Source organism: Lithobates pipiens, unplaced genomic scaffold (assembly GCF_037356315.1).
Source record: "Lithobates pipiens isolate NorthernLeopardFrog02 unplaced genomic scaffold, aLitPip1_a1.2 Scaffold_13, whole genome shotgun sequence".
Lineage (NCBI taxonomy): Eukaryota > Metazoa > Chordata > Amphibia > Anura > Ranidae > Lithobates > Lithobates pipiens.
The window spans coordinates 274,851,481-274,878,415 of record NW_027507718.1 but is presented as its reverse complement, the minus strand read 5'-3'; the positions used below and the strand labels follow the sequence as shown (position 1 = coordinate 274,878,415).

General features: G+C 49.4%; 1 protein-coding gene across 5 annotated transcripts in view; it reads left to right on the top strand.

Moving 5' to 3' along the window:
• The first annotated feature begins 9,462 nt into the window (after positions 1-9,462).
• Positions 9,463-26,935, top strand: part of CENPE (centromere protein E) — a 151,581-nt gene continuing 134,108 nt past the window's right edge. For 4 of the 5 annotated variants that reach the window (XM_077476655.1, XM_077476653.1, XM_077476656.1 and 1 more), the window contains exon 1: positions 9,463-9,620. In XM_077476655.1, coding sequence (XP_077332781.1) covers positions 9,529-9,620 — 92 coding nt within the window. In that variant the 5' untranslated portion in view covers positions 9,463-9,528. The remainder of the gene's footprint in view (positions 9,621-26,935) is intronic. The other variant, XM_077476654.1, reaches the window with a different exon arrangement.

Sequence of the window (26,935 nt, the reverse complement as noted above, 5' to 3'; positions counted from 1 at the left end):
CAGGGAGGGGGACAGGGAGAGGGCAGGCAGGGTGACATGGAGGGGGCAGGGAGGGGGACAGGGAGAGGGCAGGCAGAGTGACATGGAGGGGGCAGGGAGGGGGACAGGGAGAGGGCAGGCAGGGTGACATGGAGGGGGCAGGGAGGGGGACAGGGAGAAGGCAGGCAGAGTGACATGGAGGGGGCAGGGAGGGGGACAGGGAGAGGGCAGGCAGAGTGACATGGAGGGGGCAGGGAGGGGGACAGGGAGAGGGCAGGCAGAGTGACAAGGAGGGGGCAGGGAGGGGGACAGGGAGAAGGCAGGCAGAGTGACATGGAGGGGGCAGGGAGGGGGACAGGGAGAGGGCAGGCAGGGTGACATGGAGGGGGCAGGGAGGGGGACAGGGAGAGGGCAGGCAGAGTGACATGGAGGGGGCAGGGAGGGGGACAGGGAGAGGCAGGCAGGGTGACATGGAGGGGGCAGGGAGGGGGACAGGGAGAAGGCAGGCAGAGTGACATGGAGGGGGCAGGGAGGGGGACAGGGAGAGGGCAGGCAGAGTGACATGGAGGGGGCAGGGAGGGGGACAGGGAGAGGGCAGGCAGGGTGACATGGAGGGGGCAGGGAGGGGGACAGGGAGAGGGCAGGCAGGGTGACATGGAGGAGGCAGGGAGGGGGACAGGGAGAAGGCAGGCAGAGTGACATGGAGGGGGCAGGGAGGGGGACAGGGAGAGGGCAGGCAGAGTGACATGGAGGAGGCAGGGAGGGGGCCAGGGAGAGGGCAGGCAGGGTGACATGGAGGGGGCAGGGAGGGGGACAGGGAGAGGGCAGGCAGAGTGACATGGAGGGGGCAGGGAGGGGGACAGGGAGAGGGCAGGCAGAGTGACATGGAGAGGGCAGGCAGGGTGACATGGAGGGGGCAGGGAGGGGGACAGGGAGAGGGACAGGTAGAGTGTGTTTGAGGGCACAGTGGTATAGTTTGAGGGCACAGAGGGCAAAGATTTTGAGCCACTGAGCATTACAGACCTTATCCGGGTGACGCCCCCCCCAGACCCTATTAGCTCTAAAATCGTATCATACAGTGCTTACCTCCACCACCCACAGAGCAAGAAACCCCCCCCCCCCCCTTACCTTTCAGGAGCCGCTGTAAAGATGTGTATGCGAAGTGGGGGCGGAGTCTATCACCATGCTCTCTCTCATCGCGTCCCAGGTTGCTAGGAGACCAGACAGTTCCAAGCACTGTCTATGGCTGGCATCGGTGCTGGCTGGCGGGGTAGAGAGGCAGGCACAGAGAGTGCAGTGTGTGACCCGGGCGGCTGTTGCAGGACATTGGCCACTGGAGCGGGAAAGAAGGGGGGCCGTGCGGGTGCCGTGCTGCTGGCTGTAGAAGACGAGAGAGAGGAGTTCTGCAGCTGCCCAAAATATACACTGCGGGGGATATCATCTTCTTCTGGAGAGGGGGGAGGGAGGGGGAGTCTGCTGGCGGGAGAGGAAATCTGTTCATACACTGGTGATCTCACTGGAGCCTGGGAATGGTCTAGAGAGCGGAGCTACTGCATTTCTAATGTGTCCGGGTGTCGGGAGAGCACAAACCCGGGCACAGCTGTCAAAACCCGGACTGTCCGGGTCATTCCCGTACAGGTGGCAACCCTAATTCAGCCCCTTCAGCCCCCATATCCAATCACTAGCTAAATCCTGCCGCCTTCACCTCTGCAACATCTCCAGAATTCGACCCTTCCTGACTAATGACACCACAAAGCAACTCGTTCACTCCTTGATTATTTCCTGCCTTGACTACTGCAACTCTCTCCTTAATGGCCTTCCCTTAAGCAGGCTTTCCCCCTTCAGTCTATTATGAATTCTGCTGCTAGACTAATACACCTCACTAATCGATCCATGACTGCTGCCCCTCTCTGCCAATCCCTTCACTGGCTTCCCCTACCCCACCATATAAAATTCAAAATGCTAACCATAACATACAAGGCCATTCACAACATCGCCCCCATCTACATCACCAACCTTATCTGCAGATATCGCCCAAATCGTCCCCTCCACTCCTCCCAGGACCTCCTGCTTTCTAGCTCCCTTGTTACCTCTTCCCATGCTCATCTTCAGGACTTCTCCAGAGCCTCTCCCATCCTCTGGAACTCCCTGCCCCAGTATGTCCGATCAGCCCATACCCTGTCCACCTTTAGAAGTTCCCTGAAAACGCATTTATTCAGGAAAGCCTATCCCTCACTCACTTAACTGTCCCCGAGCCACCCCCATTAAATCATTCTTTGCAGCTATTACCTTTTGTACCACCACCCCCTTTAGAATGTAAGCTCTACGAGCAGGGCCCTCATGTACCTTTTGTATTGTACTCTAATTGTGTTGTCCCCCTATACATTGTAAAGCGGTGCGTAAACTGTTGGCGCTATATAAATCGCGTATAATAATAATACTAGCAAACGTATGTAGGCATAGGACACTCCCCTGTCACACCTCCTTAACCACTACAATACAGGGCACTTTCACCCCCTTCCTTCCCAGCCCAATTTTCAGCTTTCATCGCTCTAGCGCTTTCAGTGACAATTGCGCGGTCATGCTACACTGTACCCAAATGAAATTTTTATCATTTTGTTTGCACAAATAGAGCTTTATTTTGGTGGTATTGATTCACGACTCCGTTTTTTTATTTTTTGCGATATAAGCGCAAAAAAGCGGAAATTTGGAAAAAAAAACAATATTTTCTTTTTTCTATTTGAAAAGAAATCCAATAAAATCAAATTTTGTCATAAATTTAAGCCAAAATGTATTCTGCTACATGTTTTTGGTAAAAAAAATTCCGTTAAGTGTATAATAATTGGTTTGTGTGATCACGGACATATGTACGCAAATGATCATGTACATATGTGTGCAGGTGATCACGTACATATGTGTGCACATAATCATTGGGACAAGTGATTTTAGTGGGACATATGTGGGGGACATGTTTTTATTATTAGGGACATGTGTTTTTATTTTTTGGGGACATGTATGTTTTGGGGACATGTGTGTTATGGGGACATATGTGGGGACTGTGTTTACACTGTGTGGTGTGTTGTGTGTTTACACTAGACTGAAGATCAGTGAGTAAAAAGCTGTAAAAAACAGCTCATACTCACTGATCATCAGCCGGCTGCAGCATTCTGCTCTCCTCTCCTCAGCGATGACTTCTGTGTGAGGAGAGGAGGAGCCGATTGCCTAGCAACCGGCTGTTTGTTTACATCACATGACGGCCGTGATTGGACACGGCCGTCATGTGATCAGGAGGGCCAATCACAGAGCCCTCCTGTCGATCTGAGATGCGCCGTGTCCCGGTGACACGGGCGCATCGGGATTGCGCCGCTGCGCGGGCACGCGTGCGCGCGATCCTGCTCCTCCTAATGGACGTTCCTGAACGTACTATCAGGAGTAGACGGCTCCCACCTGGCCGTATATGTGCATTGGCCGGGTGGGAAGTGGTTAAAGGAGACTTAACAAAAGAGAAAAAAAAGTTAATTAAATCCACAAGGACTTTTTTTACCACTAGTATTCCTTTATATTGGCTTTTAAAGTTGACAAATGCATCAATTTAGAATTTGTATAGAGGGTTTGCATACCTCCCAACATTTTTAGATGGGAATGAGGGGCACATACTGGCAAATGTATGTAGGCATAAAACACATCCCCGCCACGCCCCTTAAAGGGAACATAACCAACAAAAAAAATGTTAACTAAATCCACAAGGGCTTTTTTTTACCACTACTAATCCTTTATATTGGCTTTTAAAGTTGACAAATGCAGCAATTTAGAATTTGGATGAAAGGTTTAGCACTGGGAAACACTTTTTGAAAGATAAAAAGTGCATTTTATATACAACTATATGGATCAGACCAAAATGAGGGACAAATGAGGAGGAAAGAGGGACAGAGGGACATTGCTCCAAATCAGGGACAGTCCCTCCAAATCAGGGAAAGTTGTGAGGTCTGCTTCTCTAGGGTGACAACTTTTTCCTCTGTACAGTATAGTTATTGAGCGTTGTCACTAGGGTTGCCACCTGTACGGGAATGACCCGGACAGTCCGGGTTTTGACAGCTATGCCCGGGTTTCTCTCCTCCTGAAACCCGGACACAGCAGCATAGGCTCCAGCGAGTGTGGGAAGTGGGTGTTCATACCTCCACCCACCAGCAGCATAGCCCCCTCCCTGCTTTAGTTTACTGTACTCCGTCCTGTGTCCCGGCAGCAGCGCGCCCCCCTCCTGTCGCTGGATAGTGATACACACTCTCCAACATCACCTGCCCCTCTCTACGGCTCCTGTCCTGTGTGGCTTCACTGGTGAGCATTCCCCTCCATCCACCTCTTCCCCCTTCAGTGTGTCAATACCGATCGGCAAATGCAGCCTCTCCCACCAGCAGCACGCTCCCCCGGGCCCCCCTCCTTCCCCTGCTTCAGTAGGGCTAATGATTTTTGGCAGTTTCACTGCCACTGGTGAATGATGACAGTGGTGAGTCGGACTGGTCCCTCTCACCGTCGCTGAATCCTGAATGCTGCAACTCACTGTTTGCTCTCTTCCCCCAGCACCAAGTCAGCCTCCCTCATCTGCCAGCCCCCCTCATCTGCCAGTACTCCTCCTCTGCCAGCCCCCCTCCTCTGTCAGCCCCCCTTCTCTGCCAGCCCCCCTCCTCTGCCAGCCCACCTCATCTGCCAGCCCCCCTCATCTGCCAGCCCCCTCATCTTTCAGCCCCCCTCATCTGCCAGCCCCCCTCCTCTGCCAGCCCCCCTCCTCTGCCAGTCCCCCTCCTCTGCCAGCCCCCCTCCTCTGCCAGTACTCCTCCTCTGTCAGCCCCCCTCCTCTGCCAGCCCCCTTTCTCTGTCAGCCCCCCTCCTCTGCCAGCCCCCTCCTCTGCCAGCCCCCTCCTCTACCAGCCCCCCTCATCTTTCAGCCCCCCCTCCTCTGCCAGCCCCCCAAACCTTCAGCCCCCTCATCTGTCAGCCCCCTCCTCTGCCAGCCCCCTCATCGTACAGCCCCCCTCCTCTGCCAGCCCCCCTCATCTGTCAGCCCCCTCCTCTGCTAGCTCCCCCCTCTGCCAGCCCCCTCATCTGCCAGCCCCCCTCCTCTGCCAGCCCCCCTCATCTTTCAGCCCCCCTCCTCTGCCAGCCCCCCTCCTCTGCCAGCCCCCTCCTCTGCCAGTCCCCCTCATCTGCCAGCCCCCCTCCTCTATCAGCCCCCTCCTCTGCCAGCCCCCCTCATCTGTCAGCCCCCCTTCTCTGTCAGCCCCCCTCCTCTGCCAGCCCCTCCTCTACCAGCCCCCCTCATCTTTCAGCCCCCTCATCTTTCAGCCCCCTCATCTGCCAGCCCCCCTCATCTGCCAGCCCCCCTCCTCTGCCACCCCCCTCCTCTGCCAGCCCCCTCATCTGCCAGCCCCCCACATCTGTCAGCCCCCCTCATCTGCCAGCCCCCTCCTCTACCAGCCCCCCTCATCTTTCAGCCCCCCTCCTCTGCCAGCCCCCCAAACCTTCAGCCCCCTCCTCTGCCAGCCCCCCTCCTCTGCCAGCCCCCCTCTGCCAGCCCCCTCCTCTGCCAGCCCCCTCCTCTGCCAGCCCCCCTTATCTGCCAGCCCTCCTCCTCTGCCAGCCCCCCTCATCTGCCAGTACCCCTCCTCTGTCAGCCCCCCTCCTCTGCCAGCCCCCTCACCTGTCAGCCCCCTTCTCTGTCAGCCCCCCTCATCTTTCAGCCCCCCTCCTCTGCCAGCCCCCCCAAACCTTCAGCCCCCCTCCTCTGCCAGCCCCCTTCATCTGCCAGTACTCCTCCTCTGTCAGCCCCCCTCCTCTGCCAGCCCTCTTTCTCTGTCAGCCCCCCTCCTCTGCCAGCCCCCCTCCTCTGCCAGCCCCCCTCCTCTACCAGCCCCCCTCATTTTTCAGCCCCCCTCCTCTGCCAGCCCCCCCAAACCTTCAGCCCCCTCATCTTACAGCCCCCCTCCTCTGCCAGCCCCCCTCATCTGTCAGCCCCCTCCTCTGCTAGCTCCCCCCTCTGCCAGCCCCCCTCATCTGCCAGCCCCCCTCCTCTGCCAGCCCCCTCCTCTGCTAGCTCCCCCCTCTGCTAGCTCCCCCCTCTGCCAGCCCCCCTCATCTGCCAGTACTCCTCCTCTGTCAGCCCCCCTCCTCTGCCAGCCCCCCTCATCTGTCAGCCCCGCTTCTCTGTCAACCACCCTCCTCTGTCAGCCACCCTCCTCTGCCAGCCCACCTCATCTGCCAGCCCCCTCCTCTACCAGCCCCCTCATCTGCCAGCCCCCCTCATCTGTCAGCTCCCCTCCTCTGCCAGCCCCCCTCCTCTGCCAGTCCCCCTCATCTGCCAGCCCCCTCCTCTGCCACCCTCCCTCCTCTGCCAGCCCCCCTCCTCTGCCAGCCCCCCTCATCTGTCAGCCCCCCTTCGCTGTCAGCCCCCCTCCTCTGCCAGCCCCCTCATCTGCCAGCCCCGTCCTCTACCAGCCCCCTCATCTTTCAGCCCCCCAAACCTTCAGCCCCCTCCTCTGCCAGCCCCCCTCCTCTGTCAGCCCCCCTCTGCCAGCCCCCCTCCTCTGCCAGCCCCCTCATCTGCCAGCCCCCCTCCTCTGCCAGCCCCCTCATCTGCCAGCCCCCCTCCTCTGCCAGCCCCCTCATCTTACAGCCCCCCTCCTCTGCCAGCCCCCCTCATCTGTCAGCCCCCTCCTCTGCTAGCTCCCCCCTCTGCTAGCTCCCCCCTCTGCCAGCCCCCCTCATCTGCCAGCCCCCCTCCTCTGCCAGCCCCCTCCTCTGCTAGCTCCCCCCTCTGCTAGCTCCCCCCTCTGTCAGCCCCCCTCATCTGCCAGTACTCCTCCTCTGCCAGCCCCCCTCATCTGTCAGCCCCCCTTCTCTGTCAGCCCCCTCCTCTGTCAGCCCCCCTCCTCTGCCAGCCCCCCTCCTCTGCCAGCCCCCTCCTCTACCAGCCCCCCTCATCTGCCAGCCCCCTCCTCTTTCAGCCCCCCTCATCTGCCAGCCCCCCTCCTCTGCCAGCCCCCCTCCTCTGCCAGCCCCCCTCATCTGCCAGTACTCCTCCTCTGTCAGCCCCCCTCCTCTGCCAGCCCCCTCCTCTACCAGCCCCCCTCATCTTTCAGCCCCCCTCCTCTGCCAGCCCCCCCAAACCTTCAGCCCCCTCATCTGCCAGCCCCCTCCTCTGCCAGCCCCCTCATCTTACAGCCCCCCTTCTCTGCCAGCCCCCTCCTCTGCTAGCTCCCCCCTCTGCCAGCCCCCCTCATCTGCCAGTACCCCTCCTCTGCCACCCCCCCTCCTCTGCCAGCCCCCCTCATTTGCCAGCCCCCCTCATCTGCCAGCCCCCCTCATCTGCCAGTCCCCTCCTCTGCCAGCCCCCTCATCTGCCAGCCCCCTCATCTGTCAGCCCCCTCCTCTGCCAGTCCCCCTCATCTTTCAGCCCCCCTCCTCTGCCAGCTCCCCTCATCTGTCAGCCCCCCTCCTCTGCCAGCCCCTCTCATCTTTCAGCCCCCCTCCTCTGCCAGCCCCCTTCATCTGTTAGCCCCCCTCCTCTTTTAGCCCCCCTCCTCTGCCAGCCACCCCCCTCCTCTGTCAGCCACCCCCTCCTCTTTCAGCCACCCCCCTCCTCTGTCAGCTACCCCCCCCCTCCTCTGTCAGCTACCCCCCTCCTCTGTCAGCTACCCCCCTCCTCTGTCAGCTACCCCCCTCCTCTGTCAGCTACCCCCTCCTCTGTCAGCTACCCCCTCTTCTTTCAGCTACCCCCTCTTCTTTCAGCTACCCCCTCCTCTGTCAGCTACCCCCTCTTCTTTCAGCTACCCCCCCTCCTCTGTCCTGCAGCTGGGTCACACTGCACTGTCTGTGTGCTCTCTCTCCCTCCCAGCCACCAATGCCGCCAGAGACAGTGAATGGAGGGCCACTGGACTGGTATCCTAGCTACTAGGGATGCTTTTGCAGGATAAAACATTGTATTACAGACTCCGCCCCCTAACAGGTTCACACACACACATCTTTGCAGCGGCTCCTGGAAGGTAAGGTTTTTTGTAATGGAGATCTCTATTGGGGGGGGGGGCACAGGCACAGTCTGATATTTAATGTGTTAGTTTCCACTGCTCTATATCTGCTCTACTGACACCATCCACTGCTCTAATGACACTGTCCACTGCCCTACTGACATCGTCCACTGCACTACTGACACCGTCCACTGCTCTACTGACGCCATCATCTGCTCTACCGACACCGTCCACTGCACTACTGACACCGTCCACTGCTCTACCGACACCACCCACTGCTCTACCGACACCACCCACTGCTCTACCGACACCGCCCTCTGCTCTACCGACACCGCCCACTGCTCTACCGACACCGCCCTCTGCTCTACCGACACCGCCCTCTGCTCTACCGACACCGCCCACTGCTCTACCGACACCGTCCACTGCTCTACCGACACCGTCCACTGCCCTACCGACACCGTCCACTGCTCTACCGACACCGTCCACTGCTCTACCGACATCGTCCACTGCTCTACTGACACCGTCCTCTGCCCTACTGACACCGTCCACTGCTCTACTGACACCGTCCTCTGCCCTACTGGCTGACAGTGTCCACTTTTAAGGTAGGCTAGTTTCATATTTTAACTGACATTTCTTTTATTAATCGAATCATATTTTATGGGTACACAAATGCTTTTGTCTTATTTAACCATGTGCCTTTAAGTCCCCCCTCGCTCTTAATGCAATTTGGCCACAGCCACTGTTCACCATAGAACACCTCATTACTACTCTCTTTGGGTAACCCAAAAGGTGTCCCAGGTATTTTACAATCCTATAGCGTGTACTACAAAAAAATTGCTGTGCGCCGTGAAAGTGTTCGGGTTTGGCTTGAAGAAAAGGTGGCAACCCTAGTTGTCACCTTAGTATAGAAAGTGTTACTAGAAGGATCGGGTAAAAAAAAAAAAGCCTGAAAAAAAAACAAATGCAGACATCACATTCTGGTAAGCTGCAATATTTTACACTTTTTATGTCTGGTTTTAGATACATTATAAAGAATATGTTTTCCTCCAAGAAGAGGCCATGCATTGAAATCTTGATGAACTAAAAACAATAACTTGCAATTCCCTCTACAATGCGAAAGGTGTCGCTGCAGCTGTTTCATACATATAACGCACGATTAGCGCTCATACCCTTTTGACCCTCACAGCGCTCCTTACATTCCAAATAAGGAGATACCATTTTTAAAGCCACATAGCAAAATAAATATTTTGTCTCTCCTTGTAGAAAAAAACCCCAGAAAGAACCGATCCGTTGTCTTAGAGACGTAAATACTTTTTTTTTCCAGCAAGGGATTATCTACCGGTCACTTTACTTTCCCCGACACGAACGCCTTTCTTTAGAGGGCAGATGGTTTCTTCCGGCAGGCAGGGGGAAGCGCGCTGACGTCATGCGCAAGGGGACCATTCAGACTCCAGGACGAGGGAAATTCAAATCGAGTCACTTGGCAGCCGCTAGCCGCTGACACTGAGGAGGAAGAAGAGGGGACGGGGAGATGGCGGCGGCGGTGGCAGCAGCGGTGGCAGCAGCGGTGGCAGAGGAAGACGCGGTGAAAGTGTGTGTGAGGGTTCGCCCCATTATACAGAGGTAATAAGTAGTAGAAGATGGCTGTGTTATTTTCACAGTCTGTGACTGAAAGGCGCCTCAGAGCTGCTAGAAGACTGAAGAGTGTACATGATAGAGCCCTTCACCTCTCATACACAAGACTTTTATTAGTACTAGGGATGTATTGATGACAAATACTTAGTATTTTCATAACTACTTGTCAAAAAAAACACCCCTGATGCTTTGCGGTGCGATTTGCGTCCATTCAAAATGAGCGCAAAGAACGGCATGCGCTGCGATTCCTGTCCAGATTGCATGCGGTGTCCTGCACCGCTCCTATGTGATCCCTGGCTTGTCATAGTGACTCTAACCACTTCAGTACAGGGCCCTTATACACCTTCCTGCCCAGGGCAATTTTCAGCTGTCGCACTTTGAATGACAATTGCGCGGTCACACAACACTGTACCCAAACAAAATTTTTAGCATTTTGTTCCCACAAACGGAGCTTTCTTTTGGTGGAATTTGATCACCTCTATGATTTTTATTTTCTGCTACACAAATAATAAAAAAAATTTTTTTGGAAAAGAAAATGTTTCTGTTACAAACTTTGTAATGAAGTTTTTTTTCTTAGGCACGGATGGGCACTGATAGGTGGTACGTATGGGCACTGATGTACACTAATTGATGGTGCAGATGGATGCCAATCGGTGCCAAACAATAATGCTTGCCAATCAGTAATGCCCACTGATTGGCATACTCGGGGGACTGCACTGATAATCAATCAGCACAGACCCCCCCTCCCCCATCAGAGGAGTAGCCGATTGGCTCTCCTCTACTTACATCTGACAGATGCAAGTGAGGAAAAAGCTGATCAACGGCTCTTCCTGTTTACACTGTGATCAGCCACAATTGGACGCAAAAAGCACTTCAGAAACAGATCAAAAGCAAACTGCATTGGTGTGTACCGAGCTGTATGCTGGCCTCCCAGATCAATTTTCAGATGAGAATATTCAGACGAAAAATCTTTGCACGTTTGCTGAATGAAATTATTTTGTTTGAACTTTTCACTTGTTTTTAACCACTTCAATACAGGGCACTTACACACCCTTCCTGCCCAGACCAATTTTCAGCTCTCACAGTTTGAATGACAATTACTCAGTCATGCAACACTACCCATGTGAAACTTGCGTCCCTTTTTTCCACACAAATAGAACTTTCTTTTGGTGCTATTTAACTACTTCCGGGCTAATGTGTATATATACGGCCGTGTGGGAGCTCTCTACTTCTGACTGGACGTTCCTGAACGTCCTTCAGAAGCAGGGGGATCTCGTGCGCGTGTGCCTGCGCAGCGGCACTATCCCGATGCGCTCATGTCACCCGGACACGGCGCATCTCGGATCGGCAGGAGGGCTCTGTGATTGGCCCTCCTGATTACGTGACGGCCGTGTCCAATCACAGCCGTCATATGATGTAAACAAACAGCCGATTGTTAGGCAATGGGCTCTCCTCACACGGAAGTCGTCGCTGAGGAGAGCGGGTCATTGCAGCCGGCTGGTGATCAGTGAGTATGAGCTGTTTTTTACTCACTGATCACCAACCTAGTGTAAAACACAGTGTCCCCAATAATAAAAACAGCTGTCCCCCACATATGTCCCACTAAAATCGCATGTCCCAATGATTATCTGCGCACACATGTCCGTGATCACCTGCACACATCTGTACGTGATAATTTTGCGTACATATGTCCGTGATCACACAAACCCATTATTATACACTTAACAGAAATGGTTTTACCAAAAATATGTAGCAGAATACATTTTGGCTTAAATTTATGACAAAATTGGATTTCTTTTAAAATAGAAGAAAATATTGTTTTGTTTTCAAATTTACGCTATTTTTTCGCTTATATCACAAAAAATAAAAAACATTGTGAATAAATGCCGCCCAAATAAAGCTCTATTTGTGCAAACAAAATGATAAAAATTTAATTTGGGTACAGTGTAGTATGACTGCGCCATTGTCATTGAAAGTGCGAGAGCGCTGAAAATTGGGCTGGGAAGCAAGGGGGTGAAAGTGCCCCGTATTGTAGTGGTTAATTACTAGTGTGTGGGTGTTTTTTTTTTTTTATTATTATTATTTATTTATTTGTTTTTTTGTGCTATAAATAAGAAAAAACGTACAATTTGTGGGGAAAAAAATGCTGTTTTCTTTTGTTTCTGTCATAAAATTTTGCTAATTAGTCATTTTTCTTCATAAATTTTGGCCAAAATTTATACTGCTACATATCTTTGGTAAAAAAAAAAAATATATATATTATTTGGTCTTTTGGGAAAGTTAGAGTCTACAAACTATGGTGCCAATCTCTGAAAATTGATCACATCTGATCAGGCCTTCAGTACATCAGGTGACTCATTTATTGAGACACTAACAAGTCAGGAAAGTACAAATACCCCCCAAATAGAAAATAGACATTCCAAGGTATTAAGTAAGTAGCATGGTGAGGTTTTTTTTGTTTTTTTAAGTTGTCATTTTTCCCACAATTCTTTGCAAAATTAAGATTTTTATTTTTTTACACAATTGTTATTATCAGGTTATTTCTCACACACAGCATATGCATACAACAAATTACACTCCAAAATACATTCTGCTACTCTTCCCGAGTATGGCAATGCCACATACAGAGGACCAACATTGAAGTAGTACCTTCAGGTGTTCTAGAAGCATAAATTACACATCACATTTCATTCCTACCTATCACGTTTTTGAAGGTCCTGGAGCGCCAAGGACAGTGGAATTACACACAAAATGACCCCGTTTTGGAAAACAAACACCCCAACGTATATATTCCATGAGGCATGGGCTGGTGACAGGCACTCTGATGGGCCGGTGACAGGCAGTCGGGCAATCTGGGGGCGGGTACTCGGATGGACTGTGACGGGTACTATGGTGGGTGATGACAGGCCCTCTTTATTGGGGGGGATCAGTGTGATTAGTGTACACTGTAAGCAGTAACGAGATGTTACCACAATCTACTTCTCACACACGATTGTTGTGTGAGGAGGAGAACCCGGTAACATCTCGTTACCGTGGTTTGTTGACATTTGGTGATCAGCTGTGAAAGGATCACAGCCGATCACGGCGGCCAATGGCTGTTTACCCGCGTCAGTGACGAGCAGTATTCCCGGGAACATGCTCTCACCGACGTGTGATTGTGTGCATGCGCCGTGCACATTGGGGTGGAACCATCTGTAATCGGCCGTGACTTCATCACGGCCGATCACGTGGTAAACAGCCATGTCCAATGGCTGTTCACTCCCCTCAGTGGCAAGCGATGTCTCCATGACACGCCACTGAAGGAACAGGGATGCGCGTACACGATCGCGCGCTTTCCCTGTTTACATGGGAGGACGTCATACAACGTCCTCCCGCAACGAGAGCCACGCCGCTTGGCCATCATGACAGCCGGCGGTCTGCAAGCGGTTAAAATGAATGTAATTCCTGAACTAAAACCACATGCACTGTCTGAAAATTCCTTTGACCAAGAAGTTTTCTATTTCCAAATTTTTCCATCACTGTGGTTGAAAATAAACGTCAATTTGACCCACTTTTTACTTGTCTTTATTGAAAAAAAAAATTAAGTTATAAATCAAAACAATAATCGGCCAACTAATCGATTATGAATAGTGGCAGCCCTAGCCATGTAGTTGCCCACCCCATTAATTTGTTCAGATCTTTTTGCCAGGTTTCCACATCCTGCAGAGAAGTTATTGCCCTGTTAAAAAAAAAAAAAAAAAAAAAGCTTACTGTATATACTCGAGTATAAGCCGAGATTTTCAGCCTCTTTTTTGAGGCTGAAAGTGCCCCCCTCGGCTTATACTCGAGTCATCGCTGTCTGCCCGCTCGATCAGCGTGTCGAGCAGACAGACAGCGGCCATTCTATAATTCAAAAGCCGCGCCTCCGGCGCCGCCTTCGCCTGTGATAGGCGGAACACTGAATTTCCCAGCAGCCTGTGTTCCGCCTATCACGGACATCGTATCATCCTCGTACTACGGACGAGGATGATACGATGTCCGTGATAGGCGGAACACAGGCTGCTGGGAAATTCAGTGTTCCGCCTATCACAGGCGAAGGCGGAGGCGCGGCTTTTGAATTTTACAATGGCCGCCGAGGCGCCGACGAAGAGGGCACGGGACGGAGGCAAGGCACGGGACGGGACGGAGGCACGGCAAGGCACGGGACGGAGGCAAGGCAAGGCACGGGACGGAGGCTCGGGACACAGGTAGGCTGGACACACACACACACACACACACACACACACACACACACACACACACACACACACACACACACACACACACACACACACACACACACACACACACACACACACACACACACACACACACACACACAGACACACACACACACAGGGATGGATACACACACACACACAGGGATGGATGGATGGATGGAGACACACACACACACAGGGATGGATGGATGGACACACACACACACAGGGATGGATGGATGGATGGAGACACACACACACAGGGATGGATGGATGGACACACACACACACAGGGATGGATGGATGGATGGACACACACACACACAGGGATGGATGGACGGACACACAGGGATGGACGGACACACACACAGGGATGGACAGGCATGTCTCACCCTCGGCTTATACACGAGTCAATAAGTTTGCCAGTTTTTTTGGGGGTAAATTGGGGGCCTCGGCTTATATTCGGGTCGGCCTATACTCGAGTATATACGGTAAGTCCAAGAATCCACAGTTATATCATATGTGGCATATTTCCAAACAGTAAAAACCGTGACTTCTACTCATTGGTATAGTCGCCATCACCAAACATCATACATCTTTGACCATGTTCCATCCCACCCCCTGCCAATATTCGATGGCAGATCTCCTCACCCACCTCAGACCATTGATCAGATTAAGTAGTACCTTTAGCCCATGTTGAGTCTCAAAAGTCTATCCATGACTAGGTCATCCGGAGCAAGTCCCGGGGTTCTCAGCCATGGTTCCCATAGCTTTTCAAATGTGTGTGTTTTTTTTTTTTTTTTTTTTTTTTGAGCATTCTCTATGCTGGTATATGATTTTTTTTTTTTTTTTTTTTTTTCCCATTCTTAGTGTATTGCCTAGTGCAGTAGCCCATTCCTTAACTGAAGGGGGCGAATCAGATTTCCAATGTAGCATTATCAATTTGCGAGTCATAAAGAGGGCCCTAGAGAGGGCCTCTCTGATGTGTGGTTCCCACTCCAGTTTGTCTAGCAAATTCAGAATGCAGCTCCTAGGGTCCCATGGGACTAACACCTGGAACACTGCTCAGGGTGTCTATCACCCCCCTCCAACGCGCATGCAGTCCGGGTCAGCGCCAGAGCATGTGTCTCATGGTCCCTTTTACATCTAGTGCACATAGGCGTGGGCAGCAGTCTCATGCTATGCAATCTGTGAGGCATGTAGTACATTCTCAGCAAAGTGTATAGTTGCGTCAACCTTTGTGTCAAATTTAAAGAGCGTATGGCCACTGACTGTAGGCCCCCCCCCCCCCATTGGTCATCATCCAGGGGTCCTACATCCAATTCCCACTTTCTTTAAACAGTCAAGGGGTGTTTAGTAAGGTACTTACTCAGTAATATTCCATAACTATGAAAAATCAATCCTTTAGAGGTCTCTGCTGTCTTAAACTGAAAGAGGAGGGGTGCAGCGTCCACATGCCACTCGGAGGCCTTTGATTGGGCTATGAAAGCATGACTGAGTTGCATATAATAAAAATGCATATGCACGCTGGCAGCATAAATGTCTCCCTCAGTAATTTTCCATTGCTGATAATTTGTGTCAAGTAGAGAACACCACACCTCTTCCACCTCTCCTCGTGCTGCAGTTTGGCTAGCTCGGGATAGGAATCATTAGCCCAAATGGGACTGAACTCACTAATACCTGTCGCTCCCTGCAGATTCTTTTTTTTATTCCATATCTTCTGTATTAAGCTATATGTGGGGAAGCTTTTTTTGGGGTTTTCTGAAGGCTAATGCCTCAAGGGCAGTTGCAATGTATTTTCCACCTATCGTATGGAGCATAATATTTTCTGAGGTGATGGGGTTGTTCTGTGTACTGGGTCTCCCTCCTGGACCATTGTACCTGTCAGATTTTGCAAAGCCAAATACAGCCAAGGATTGGGCAGCGCAAGGCCGCCGTCGTCCTTGGGCCGTTGTAGGTGTTCTAACTATATCTTGGGCGGGGGTCTGTTCTTCCATATAAGCTCATGAAATATAGTATTTACTATTCTGAAAGTCTTTAGAGGAATCACTACTGGGGAGTTGTGCAGCATGTATAGCAGCTGGGTCATGAAGATCATTTTGATCAGATTCGCCTTGCCCACAACTGACATACATAAGGCATTCCAAGTCTTGGATCTTGAGCAAAACCTGGCCAATAGAGGGGAGGTATTTAGTTGGCTATAGTCTCTGATTTGCGGCGTCACCTGAATCCCCAAGTATTTGAAGGAGGTGGCTATAGGGATGTCACCCACTCGCTCTCCATGTTGTGGATGCAGGTCATCTATAGGCATTAGGGCTGACTTGGTCCAGTTTATTTTTAAGCCTGCGAACTCCCCCCAAAATGGACCACAGTGTCCATGGTCTTGTTCAAGGACTGCATTATATCTCCCAGCAGAATCATCGTGTCGTCGGCGTAGAGCATCACCTTCTCCTGTCTGTCTCCGTAGCAGAAGCCAGTGATATCTTTGTGCTCTCTGATCTGAATTGCCAGCGGCTCTATTGCCAGGGGGGACAAAGGGCACGCGTGCCCTGGCCCAGAGCAAATGATAGTGACACTCTACCCGCCTCTCTAATGACCGCCTGGGGGGCAGTAATACAGCAGACGCTCCCAAGAAATTTACACTTCTCCAAAGCCGAATCGCTTCAGTAACTCCCAAAGATACGGCCACTCAACACTGTCAAATGCTTTCATAGCGTCTAATGACAAAAGAGCCCTCTTGCCCACGTTATCAGTTTTGGATTGCATATTGAGAAACAGTCTTCTAAGGTTTATTGCCGTTGATTTGTTGGGCATAAAACCCGCCTGGTCAGGGTATAATTGAGCTGATTAGTTTATTTAGCCTGAGAGCTAATACTTTTGCTAGTATTTTTATGTCTGACTGTAATGGCGAGATTGGCCTATATGAGGCCGGGTCCGCTGGGTCTTTACCAGGTTTTGAGATTAATGCAATATGAGCCTTAGACATAGAGGGTAAGACATTTTTTTTTTTTTTTCTCTTTATATTCACCGACCGACACAGCTCCTCTCTAACAAAATGGGTTGTCATCTCTATCACCGGAGATTAATAGGCAAAGTTTTAATACAACACTTCAGAACTTTTAGTTCCGCTGAGGGGGCGGTCCCTGCGGGCCCATAGGTCCATGTTTTTTTTATTATTTATTTCTGATGCAGAAGCTCGGCTTTTTGCGCAAGATGAATGATCCTGTGATCTTCGAAAACAAGGAGCTAGCTCGGCATTGCTATGCAAATGTGTTGTGCCACATCCTATATAGAAACAAAACGAGGAAGAAACCCCCCCCCCCCCCCATTGGTTGGACTTTAAAGGCACGTACGAGAATCAAATAAAGTAAAAAAAATGTTTCATTATAACAATCTATAAAGCAGGGCTCGACAAAACCCGGGCGCCAGGTCGCATTTGCGACTAGAATTAGCGACCTGGCGCCTGGGGCAGTACAGCTGGGGGTATCCTATCTCTGTGGACCCCTCCGGCGTGATCGCGTCGGGCCGCGCCGGCGGCGGCCGGTAATTGAGCCCCCGGCTTTGAGGCCTTCTGTGATCCTATGGTTCCTTCTGGAATCTGGCGCCCTCCTATGGTGGCCGTTGGAATTACAACCAGCAATGCTGATAGCTCCAATCTCCTTCCCTTTACTTAGAACCCTTAAAGCGGAGGGCCGGTTATAAAAAAATAAAATAAAAAAGTCAGCAGCTGCAAACACTGCAGCTGCTGACTTAATAAACACACTCACCTGTCCAGGGTGCCCGCGATGTCGGCCGCCCGAGGCCGACCCGTCCCTCGGCTCTCGGGTCCCGGCGCCGCCATCCCTTGTAAGGGAAACAGGCAGCGGAGCCTTATGGCTTCACTGCCCGTTTCCTACTGCGCATGCGCGAGTCCCGCAGCGCTTTCTGAATGGGACGCGCTGTGTTCTGGAACACACAGTTCCCAGAACACAGCGCGACTCATTACCCAGAAGACGCCGCGACGAAGAGAGAAGACAGAAGATCTCCGCGGAGGAGGAAGATTAGGATAAAGTGCCTAGCAACAGGCATTTCTGGTAAGTAAAAAAAAAAAAAAAATTTTTTCATTTTTTTTTTTTTTTTTTTTAGATTTTTTGTAATTTTTAAAATTTTTTTGTTTTTCAGGGTGGCCCTCCCCTTTAAACATTTATATTTTTTATGTATGTATATGTTTTTTTTTTATTCTAACACCCTAGAGAGTAAAATGGTGGTCGTTGCAATACTGTCTGTCACACCGTATTTGCACAGCGGACTTACAAGCGCACTTTTTTTGGGGGAAAAATAATTTATTTAATAAAAAAAATAAGACAACAGTAAAGTTAGCCCAATTTTTTTTTATATTGTAAAAGATAATGTTACGCCGAGTAAATCGATACCCAACATGTCATGCTTCAAAATTGCGCCCGCTCATGGAATGGCGACAAACTTTTACCCTTTAAAATCTCCATAGGCAACGTTTAAAAAATTCTACAGGTTGCACTTATTAAGTTACAGAGGAGGTCTGGGGCTAGAATTATTGCTCTTACTCTACCGATCGCAGCGATACCTCACATGTGTGGTTTGAACATCGCTTTCATATATGCGTTCGCTTCTGCACACAAGCTTGGCGGGACAGGGCGCATTTAAAAAAAAAAATTTTTCTTATTTTAACTTTTATTTTTATTTTTTTCACTGTTCTTTTAAAAAAATAAAAATGTGTCACTTTTATTCCTATTACAAGGAATGTAAAAATCCCTTGTAATAGAGAAAAGCATTACAGGTCCTCTTTTATATATGAGATCTGGGGTCAGAGAGACCTCACATCTCATATTTACACAAAAATGCAATTTAAAAAAAAATCGTCGTTTGAAAAAAATAAAATAAAATGTCCCTCTAAGGGCTATGGGCAATGACTTGGAGACAGGTGGGGGGCTGGGGGCTATCTTCCCCTCACTCGTCTCCATGTCAGGCCAGGGACAGGTCCAGATCGCTGTCACGGACCTGGCTCCTAACTTTTTTAGCTGGCTCCTAGATTCCAAGCAAATTTGTCAACCCATGCTATAAAGCATATAGCAGCACAGAAAAAGGGTTGTATATCACAAAGCAATTAAAACAGATCCTGTGATCTTCTATCAACAGCTGGCTGGGTGATAGGCTGGTTCACTTATCCTTGTAGTCTCCCCTGTCCGGCCATCGAGCGTGTGCAGGTCGCAACTACGGCTCGGCAGGCCACGACATACCTCAGCTCCAGAGGTGGTCGGTGAGCTTTATGCTCTGGGGCATACATATGACCGGGCTACTGATGTCTGTGTCACAGTATGCCGGGCCAGTGGTCTTCCCTGTACTGATCAGGAGTTGACCACCATGGAATGTTCCCCAGCTCTTCAGGACTGGTAAGTACAGCTCTCCCTGTCTCGGCAGGGTGGAGCAGCTGGGCATTCCCTGGGAGGTCGATTCGGGGGCTCCCCCCCCCCCCATGGGGGGGCCGTGCTGCTGAGCGGTGTGTGCCTGAGCTCTCACCTGGGGGGTTTAGCTGTACTGGGTGCCTGGGTCCTGTAGTTTAATCCCGTTGGATGCCTGTGTGATCTGCCCCTGTGTTGGTGCAGCACTGTGTCTGCCACATGTTTTTCTCTGGCGCTGATTGGTGGCCATTTTAAGTATGGGCAAGGGTCAGACATGCCTTTCCTAGTGATTCTCTATTACAGGGATATGCAATTAGCAGACCTCCAGCTGTTGCAGAACTACAAGTCTCATGAGGCATAGCAAGACATGACAGCCGCAAGCATGACATCCAGAGGCATATGGGACTTGTAGTTTTGCAACAGCTGGAGGTCCGCTAATTGCCTATCCCTGCTCTATTAGAACACTGGCGGCCATTTTCTTGTAGCCGAACCGTGTTTTTTGTGCCCTCAGCTTCCTGTTTGGTCACCACAGAGTGCTGGGAGGTTTTTCCTGTGATTCTGGACACGTGTGTCAGATCGCTCCCCGATCGTTTGCAGATCATGCTACCGGCTGGCCACCGGCAGTTTTGCTACCTCTGCATCTGGGAGCGCTGAGGATCGTCAGGCACTGCGGTAATACAGCACGGACCTGCTCGTGGTGGCGAGTCCAGCGAGTTAGAGCTAGAGGTCGACCGATATATCGGCCGATATTTGCCGTTTTTTAATTAATCGGCATCGGCTGATTGTGCTGATAAAAAGGCTGATTTAGAACTACAGCCCGACTTGCAAATGACTTCAATAATAGTTACTGCAAGTTGCCTGAGTCTTCATAGTAGCGACTTTCCTCCTCTCTGGGCAGTCTGCCAAGAAAAGAGCAAAGAGATACAATGTTTACACTTCTGAATGAACTGAGCTCTGTGCTAGAGTTCTCAGTTTAACCATTTAAAGACTAAATCTTTTCTGACACTTGTTGCTTACAAGTAAAAATGCTGTATTTTCTGCCAGAAAATCACTTAGACCCCCCCCAAAAATGTATATATTTTTAACAGAGATCCTAGGGAATAAAATAGCGATTGTTGCAATATTTTATGTCGCACGGCATTTGCGCAGAGGTCTTTCAAATGCATTTTTTTGGGGGGAAAAAAATACACTAATGATTTTCGTCCAAAAGTTTTGACTACCAGTTTTTATTTAATAGGTGTTTTTTTTTTAGTTTTTTTTTTTATCTAAATCTTACATACAAGTAAACTGATTGGAGGTTTGTTTTGTTTAATAAATGTAAGAAATTTTCTGTATCGCTTATGAAGGCTGCTTTCACACTGGAGCGGGCAGGCGTTGATGGTAAAATGCTGCTAGTTTTAATGGCGCTTTACCATCATTTTAGAGGGGCTATTCGGCTGCTAGTGGGGCGATATAACCCAGCTAGCGGCCGAGGAAGAGGTTTAATGCGCCCGTGAAGCACCGCTGCCAAATCGCATTGCATGCGCTTCGGCAGTGGTGCCCATTAATATCAATGCGCAGCAGTGGGGGAGGAGCGGCATACACCACGCCACACGTGCTCCTTGTAGGACTTTTTTTTAACATCCTGCCAGCACATCGCCTCAGTGTGAGAGCACTTTGTCTTTCACACAGACTGCAGGGGAGCCATTTTGCAGGCACTTTACAGGCGCTATTTTTAGCCCAAAAGCGCCTGAAAAACGCCCCAGTGGGAAAGGTGTCTGTTAGATTTTATGATATGAAGGGTAATCTGGGGAGAGCTCTGACGCAGACTCGGGTCCTGCCAAGGCCAGTGACCCCTGCTCTGTCTTGTCAGATGACGCTGACCAGGACCGTTCGAACAGTGAGGATGAGTCCCCGTCCGGGTCCGGGCATGACAAAGCACTAGTTGGAGCACTTATCGCAGCTGTGCGTGATACCCTGAAGATTCAGGAGCCAGTGGATCCCTCTGCTGCTGTCCCGGTCGGTCCCTTTTGGGTCCCGCAAGCCAGCACATTCACATAAGGTGTTCCCGTATCTGACTTATTTTGATAAGTTCATTTACAAGGAATGGGGTCGCCCGCAATGGACCTTTGCGGTTCCCAAATACATGGCGGTGCGTTACCCCTTTGAGGAAAATCTTCTCAAGAAATGGTCGGCTCCTCCGGTCGTGGACCCCCCAGTATCCAGGTTAAACAAAGTAACCACGATCCCGGTTGAGGGGACTCCTGCATTCAAGGATCCCACGGACAGGAAGGCCGAGGTGGTGGCTCGTTCCTTATTTACGGTTGTGGGGTCAGCCGTGCGACCAGTACTGGCATCCGCACTTGTGTCGCAGACACTGAGTGGGCAAAGCTTTTGCACCACGAATTGGGAGAGCAACAGGCTTCCCCTGTCTGCGTGGAACTAGCAGACCAACTAGTGCAAGGCCTTAAGTACGTCTGTGACGCGGCCCTGGATACTCTCCCTCTGTTATTCAGGGCTTCAGTGTCAGCTGTGGTGCAGAGGTGCCTGATTTGGCTAAAATGCTGGTCTGCTGACCAGGCATCCAAGCCCTGACGGATCTTCCCTTCCTTGGCGACCGGCTCTTTGGAGCCTCATTAGATGACATTATTAAAGATGTCACTGGTGGTGAGAGTACTCTACTCCCACAGGCCAGGAAGGCTAAGAGTCACGCCGCAGGCAAGGGCCCTCTTTTTCTGCTCAAAAAATAGTTATGGAGACAAACCGGTACCAAGAGCAACAAGCTACCACGCATCGGAAGTTTTCAAGCAGTAGAAAGTGGGAACCAGTGACCAAAAATGACATTTGGAAATTTATGGACCTAATACTTCAGGGAGTGGTGAGGAAACCCCTGCAGAAGTGGTACTAGACAACTAACAAATTACTTGCCACTCCATTCTTTGGCATTGTTAAGTACAGATTTTCCCTGATCATTAAGTACTCACACTTCAAAAACAACAAAGAATTTGATGAAACTACTGATTCTGCACTAAAACTCAAGAAAATCGTACCTGGGATGTCTACTAGACTCTTGCTTGGGCAGACTTAATTGAGTTATGCCCAAGAATTACAGGCTTACAATATAAAACGCCAAATTTCTATGCAAAACAATGTACCACTTTGAGACTCAAAGATCTGACGTCATACTGCCACAGGGGTTAAAAAATGTTTATGCATCAGTGTTCCCTTCCCAACCCCTTTTATTTACTTGAGCCCCAATTTGGATCCTGTGCTGTGCATGTCTGCATCAAATCTCTCCCTTCACTTCCGGATCTCGCTGGCTTTGCTGGGGCACAGGAGCCATTGACTCCCAGTGCTGTCAAAGCCAGTAGTTATTGAGAGGGGGGGTGGGGCTGGGTCCCACTGTGTGATGGGACTCAGCAGGAGGAGAAGCATGCACCACTGCCCCCATGGGGGCACCAGACAGAAGGGGCCAGGCGCGCTGGTGGGGGACCCCAGAATAGGAAGTGTTTGCCTCCATGCAATTCTATTATATTAATATTCCAGTATAGACATGTATCATATATAATATATATATTTTTTTTTTAACCCATGAGTGTGTGTGGGAGGGTCAGGAGATTTCTTTAGTTGTAGGATCAGTTTACAGGCATGGAAAAGGGCACGACCCACTGCTGAACTAGTGAACTCCTGCACTACCTCTCTCAAAAAGCAATATTTAGGTTCCACAAAATAGTGACTTGAAATACTGTATTCGCAGTATCTTACACTCGAACCAGAAGGTGGTGTCGTTTAGGACAACGTCAAATTAGGTGGATCAAGTCTTCACGATCTCTAGCACGTCTGTAGGAAAAGGGGTCTGTGATATGTCCCATTTTTATATAGGTGCAAGGGAGTGTAGTGGGAACGTAGCAAAATATCAAATGAAAGTTTCTAAGTGACATTAAGCCCTGGTTCACACTGATGCGATGCAGGAAACCCACAAGATTTTGCTGTTTCCATGCATGGCATCCATGCGATCTGCTGCGGGTGTTACTGTTAGATTAACCACTTACCGTGCATATACTGCCGCAAGGTGGCCTTTGGACAAAATTTCGTACGTGATTTTGTCAATAACCACTTGGGGGGGGTGGGCACGCGTGTTGCCGGAACTGCGATTGCATGCTGATTTGCCACAGGGGGAGCCAATCAACAGGCCTGGCGGACGCGATGGCCACCCGCAAACGCTCCCCGCAGAAGAGACAGAATGGCAGTCTGGCAATGTAAACAAGCAGATCGCTGTGCTTTCCAGCATGGACACTGATCAGAGTGTCCATGCAGTTGGACTTTTGCGCAAACCAATCAATAATATACGCTTTTTTTTAACCAAAAATATGTAGCAGAAGACATATTGGCCTAAATTGATGAAGACATTATATATATATATATATATATATATATATATATATATATATATATATATATATATATATATATATATATATATATATATATATATATATATAAATAAATAATTTTTTTTTTTTTCAAAGTGTGTGTGTAATATATACTTTTTTACTTTTTATTTTATTTTTTTATAGCGTAAAAAAGCAAAACCGCAGAGGTGATCAAATACCACACACAATCTTCATCTGTTAAGCGCACACACTTTTTGACCTTTTAGTCTCATTTGTACTTGTTTACAGTAAGTCATTACTTTTTTTTTTTTTTTTCCACAGATTTTGGTCTAAATGTGCACACACAACACTTATTGGTTAGGGGGTGTGAGCATCTGGGTTGGTCCATGGCTATCGTCTCCCCTGCCCCTTTCTCTGACTTTTTGGGGGGTTGGGTATTACCCTGCCTCAACCCCGGGTGAGACAGTTTATTCCAGACCTTTAATCCCATTACTGGAATTGAGCATAACATGCGGGTTTCACTCTAAGTTTTTTTTTTTTTGGCTGTCTTTGATTAGTTCCTTTCATTAGAAGGTTCTGATTATTAATAGTTACCTTATTATTTTCTAGTAAACGTGTGCATCTTATCCCCTGATTTTCAGGAAGCCAAGAAATGCGTCAGCTCTTTAAGCTAAAGCTTGTTTTAATTATGAATTCCATCAATATTACATTTATTTATTTTATTTTTTTTTCCTACATCTGTATCATGTTATGTATATTGATTTGTAAATTTATTGATTTTTTTTTTTTTTTTGTAAGAATTACATTATGTCCATTGATATTTTTTTTTGTATTAAATTCATTATTATTACAAATTTTTATATATTCATCTTTTTATGATTATATCTGTATTATATTTTATATGCTCTAAAAATCATGGACTACCCTCAGTGGTTAATGACATCAAATCCAATTCAAATGTATTCATTTATACATATTACTACTGCCCGCAATGACATGTTTCATGTCACAATGACGTCCCATTTTTATTTCCTATATTTTTTTCATGTCTGCATGTTCCTCTAGAGCAGGGGTCTCCAAACTTTTTGAACAAAAGGCCAGTTTCCTTTCCTTCATACTTTGAGATGGCCAGACTGTGGGCCGTACAAGTAAAAAATGCCTCGGCGTCAATGTGGGTAAACATTGCCCCATCGTTGATATTAGTGGGAGGAAAATGACATAGTACGATAGATCAATGCAGCCTTGCCAGTGCCCGGATCACAGAGAGCGGCGATCTCCCACTGTGTAGCGGAGCTGGATTTGAATTGCACGTGCCAGGCGGCCGCAGTAACGAAGATGTCACACTGAGGCCAAAGAGGCCCATGGTAACTCTGGCGGAGCTGCAGTGATCCACAGCTCAGGTGGGAGAATCTGTCCACAGGACAACTATTAGTCGTGCACTCCACAAATCTGGTCTTTATGGAAGAGTGGCAAAAAGAAAGCCATTGTTGAAAGAAAGCCATAAGAAGTCCTGTTTGTGAGAAGCTACTGTATGTGGGGGACAAATGTGTGGAAGAAGGAGCTCTGGTCAGATGAGACCAAAATTTAACTTTTTGGCTTAAAAACACACTACGTGTGGCAGAACTAACACTGCAAATCGCCCTAAACACACCATCCCCACTGTGAAACCTTGTGGTGGCAGCATCATGTTGTGGGGATGCTTTTCTTCAGCAGGGACAGGGAAGCTGGTCTGTTAATGAGAAGATGGATGGAGCCAAATACAGGGCAACCTTTAGAAGAAAATCCGTTGGAGTCTGCAAAAGACTTGAGACTAGGGTGAAGGTTCACCTTATAGCAGGACAAAGACCCTAAACATACAGCCAGCGCTACAGTGGAATGGTTTAGATCAAAACATATTCATGCGTTAGAATGGTCCAGACCTAAATCCAATTGAGAATCTGTAGCAAGACCTAATGTGCTGTTCAGAAACTTTCCATCCAATCTGACAGAGCTTGAGCTATTTTGAAAAGAAGAATGGGAAAAAATGTCACTCTCAAGATGTGCAAAGCTGATAGACATACCCAAAAAGACTGACCGCTGTACTTGCAGCGAAAGGTGGTCCTACAAAGTATTTACTCAGGAGGGCTGTATACAAATGCACGCCATACCTTTCAGATATTTATATGAAAGCCATTTATAATTTTCCTTCCACTTCGCAATCGTGCCACTTTGTTGGTCTATCACATAAAATCCCAATAAAATACGTTTTACGTTTTTGGTTGTAACATAAAAAAAAATAAAAAACATTTTGTCAAGTCCCTGTATGTAAAAATAACTGCCTATACTGTTTAACTACTTCCCAACTGGCGCACGACGATGTATGTTGGCAGAATGGTATGGGTAGGCAAATTGGTGTACAGGTATGTCCATTTGAAATTGCCGCCCTGCCATTTGCGTGCGTGCCACCGGCGGACCGTGTCGGTCGGGACCCACGTGAGTCCGGTCGTGGGTCCCACGGACTCGATCGCTGCGGGAATACCCGCAATCGTCTCACGGGGAGGCTGAACGGGGAGATGCGGAAGTAAAGAGCATCTCCCCGTTCTGCCTAGCAACAAGTGACACTGATCTCTTTTCCCTCTGATTGGAGCAGAGATCAGTGTTCACTAACAGCCACGCCCCCCACAGTTAGTAACACGTCCCTAGGACACACTTAACCCCTACACTGACGCCCCTAGTTAACCCCTTCACTGCCAGTGTCATTTGCACAGGAATCAGTGCATTTGTATAGCACTGATTGCTGTATAAATGACAATGGTCCCAAAAATGTCCGATGTGTCCGTAATAATAATGTCGCAGTCACAATAAAAATCGCTGATCACAGCCATTACTAGTAAAAAAAAAAAAAAAAAATTTAGGGATGCACCGAATGGGTTTTTTGGTGCCGAAACCGATACCGAAAATGAAAAATACACTAGGCCGAAAACCGATACCGAAACGGCACCGATACCGAAAATGACTGTTTTCAAAAAATATTTTTATACAGGAGGTGGTCAGAGGCTGGGGACATGGTACAGGAGGTGGTCAGAGGCTGGGGACATGGTACAGGAGGTGGTCAGAGGCTGGGGACATGGTACAGGAGGTGGTCAGAGGCTGGGGACATGGTACAGGAGGTGGTCAGAGGCTGGGGACATGGTACAGGAGGTGGTCAGAGGCTGGGGACATGGTACAGGAGGTGGTCAGAGGCTGCTGACATAGTACAGGAGGTGGTCAGAGGCTGGGGACATGGTACAGGAGGT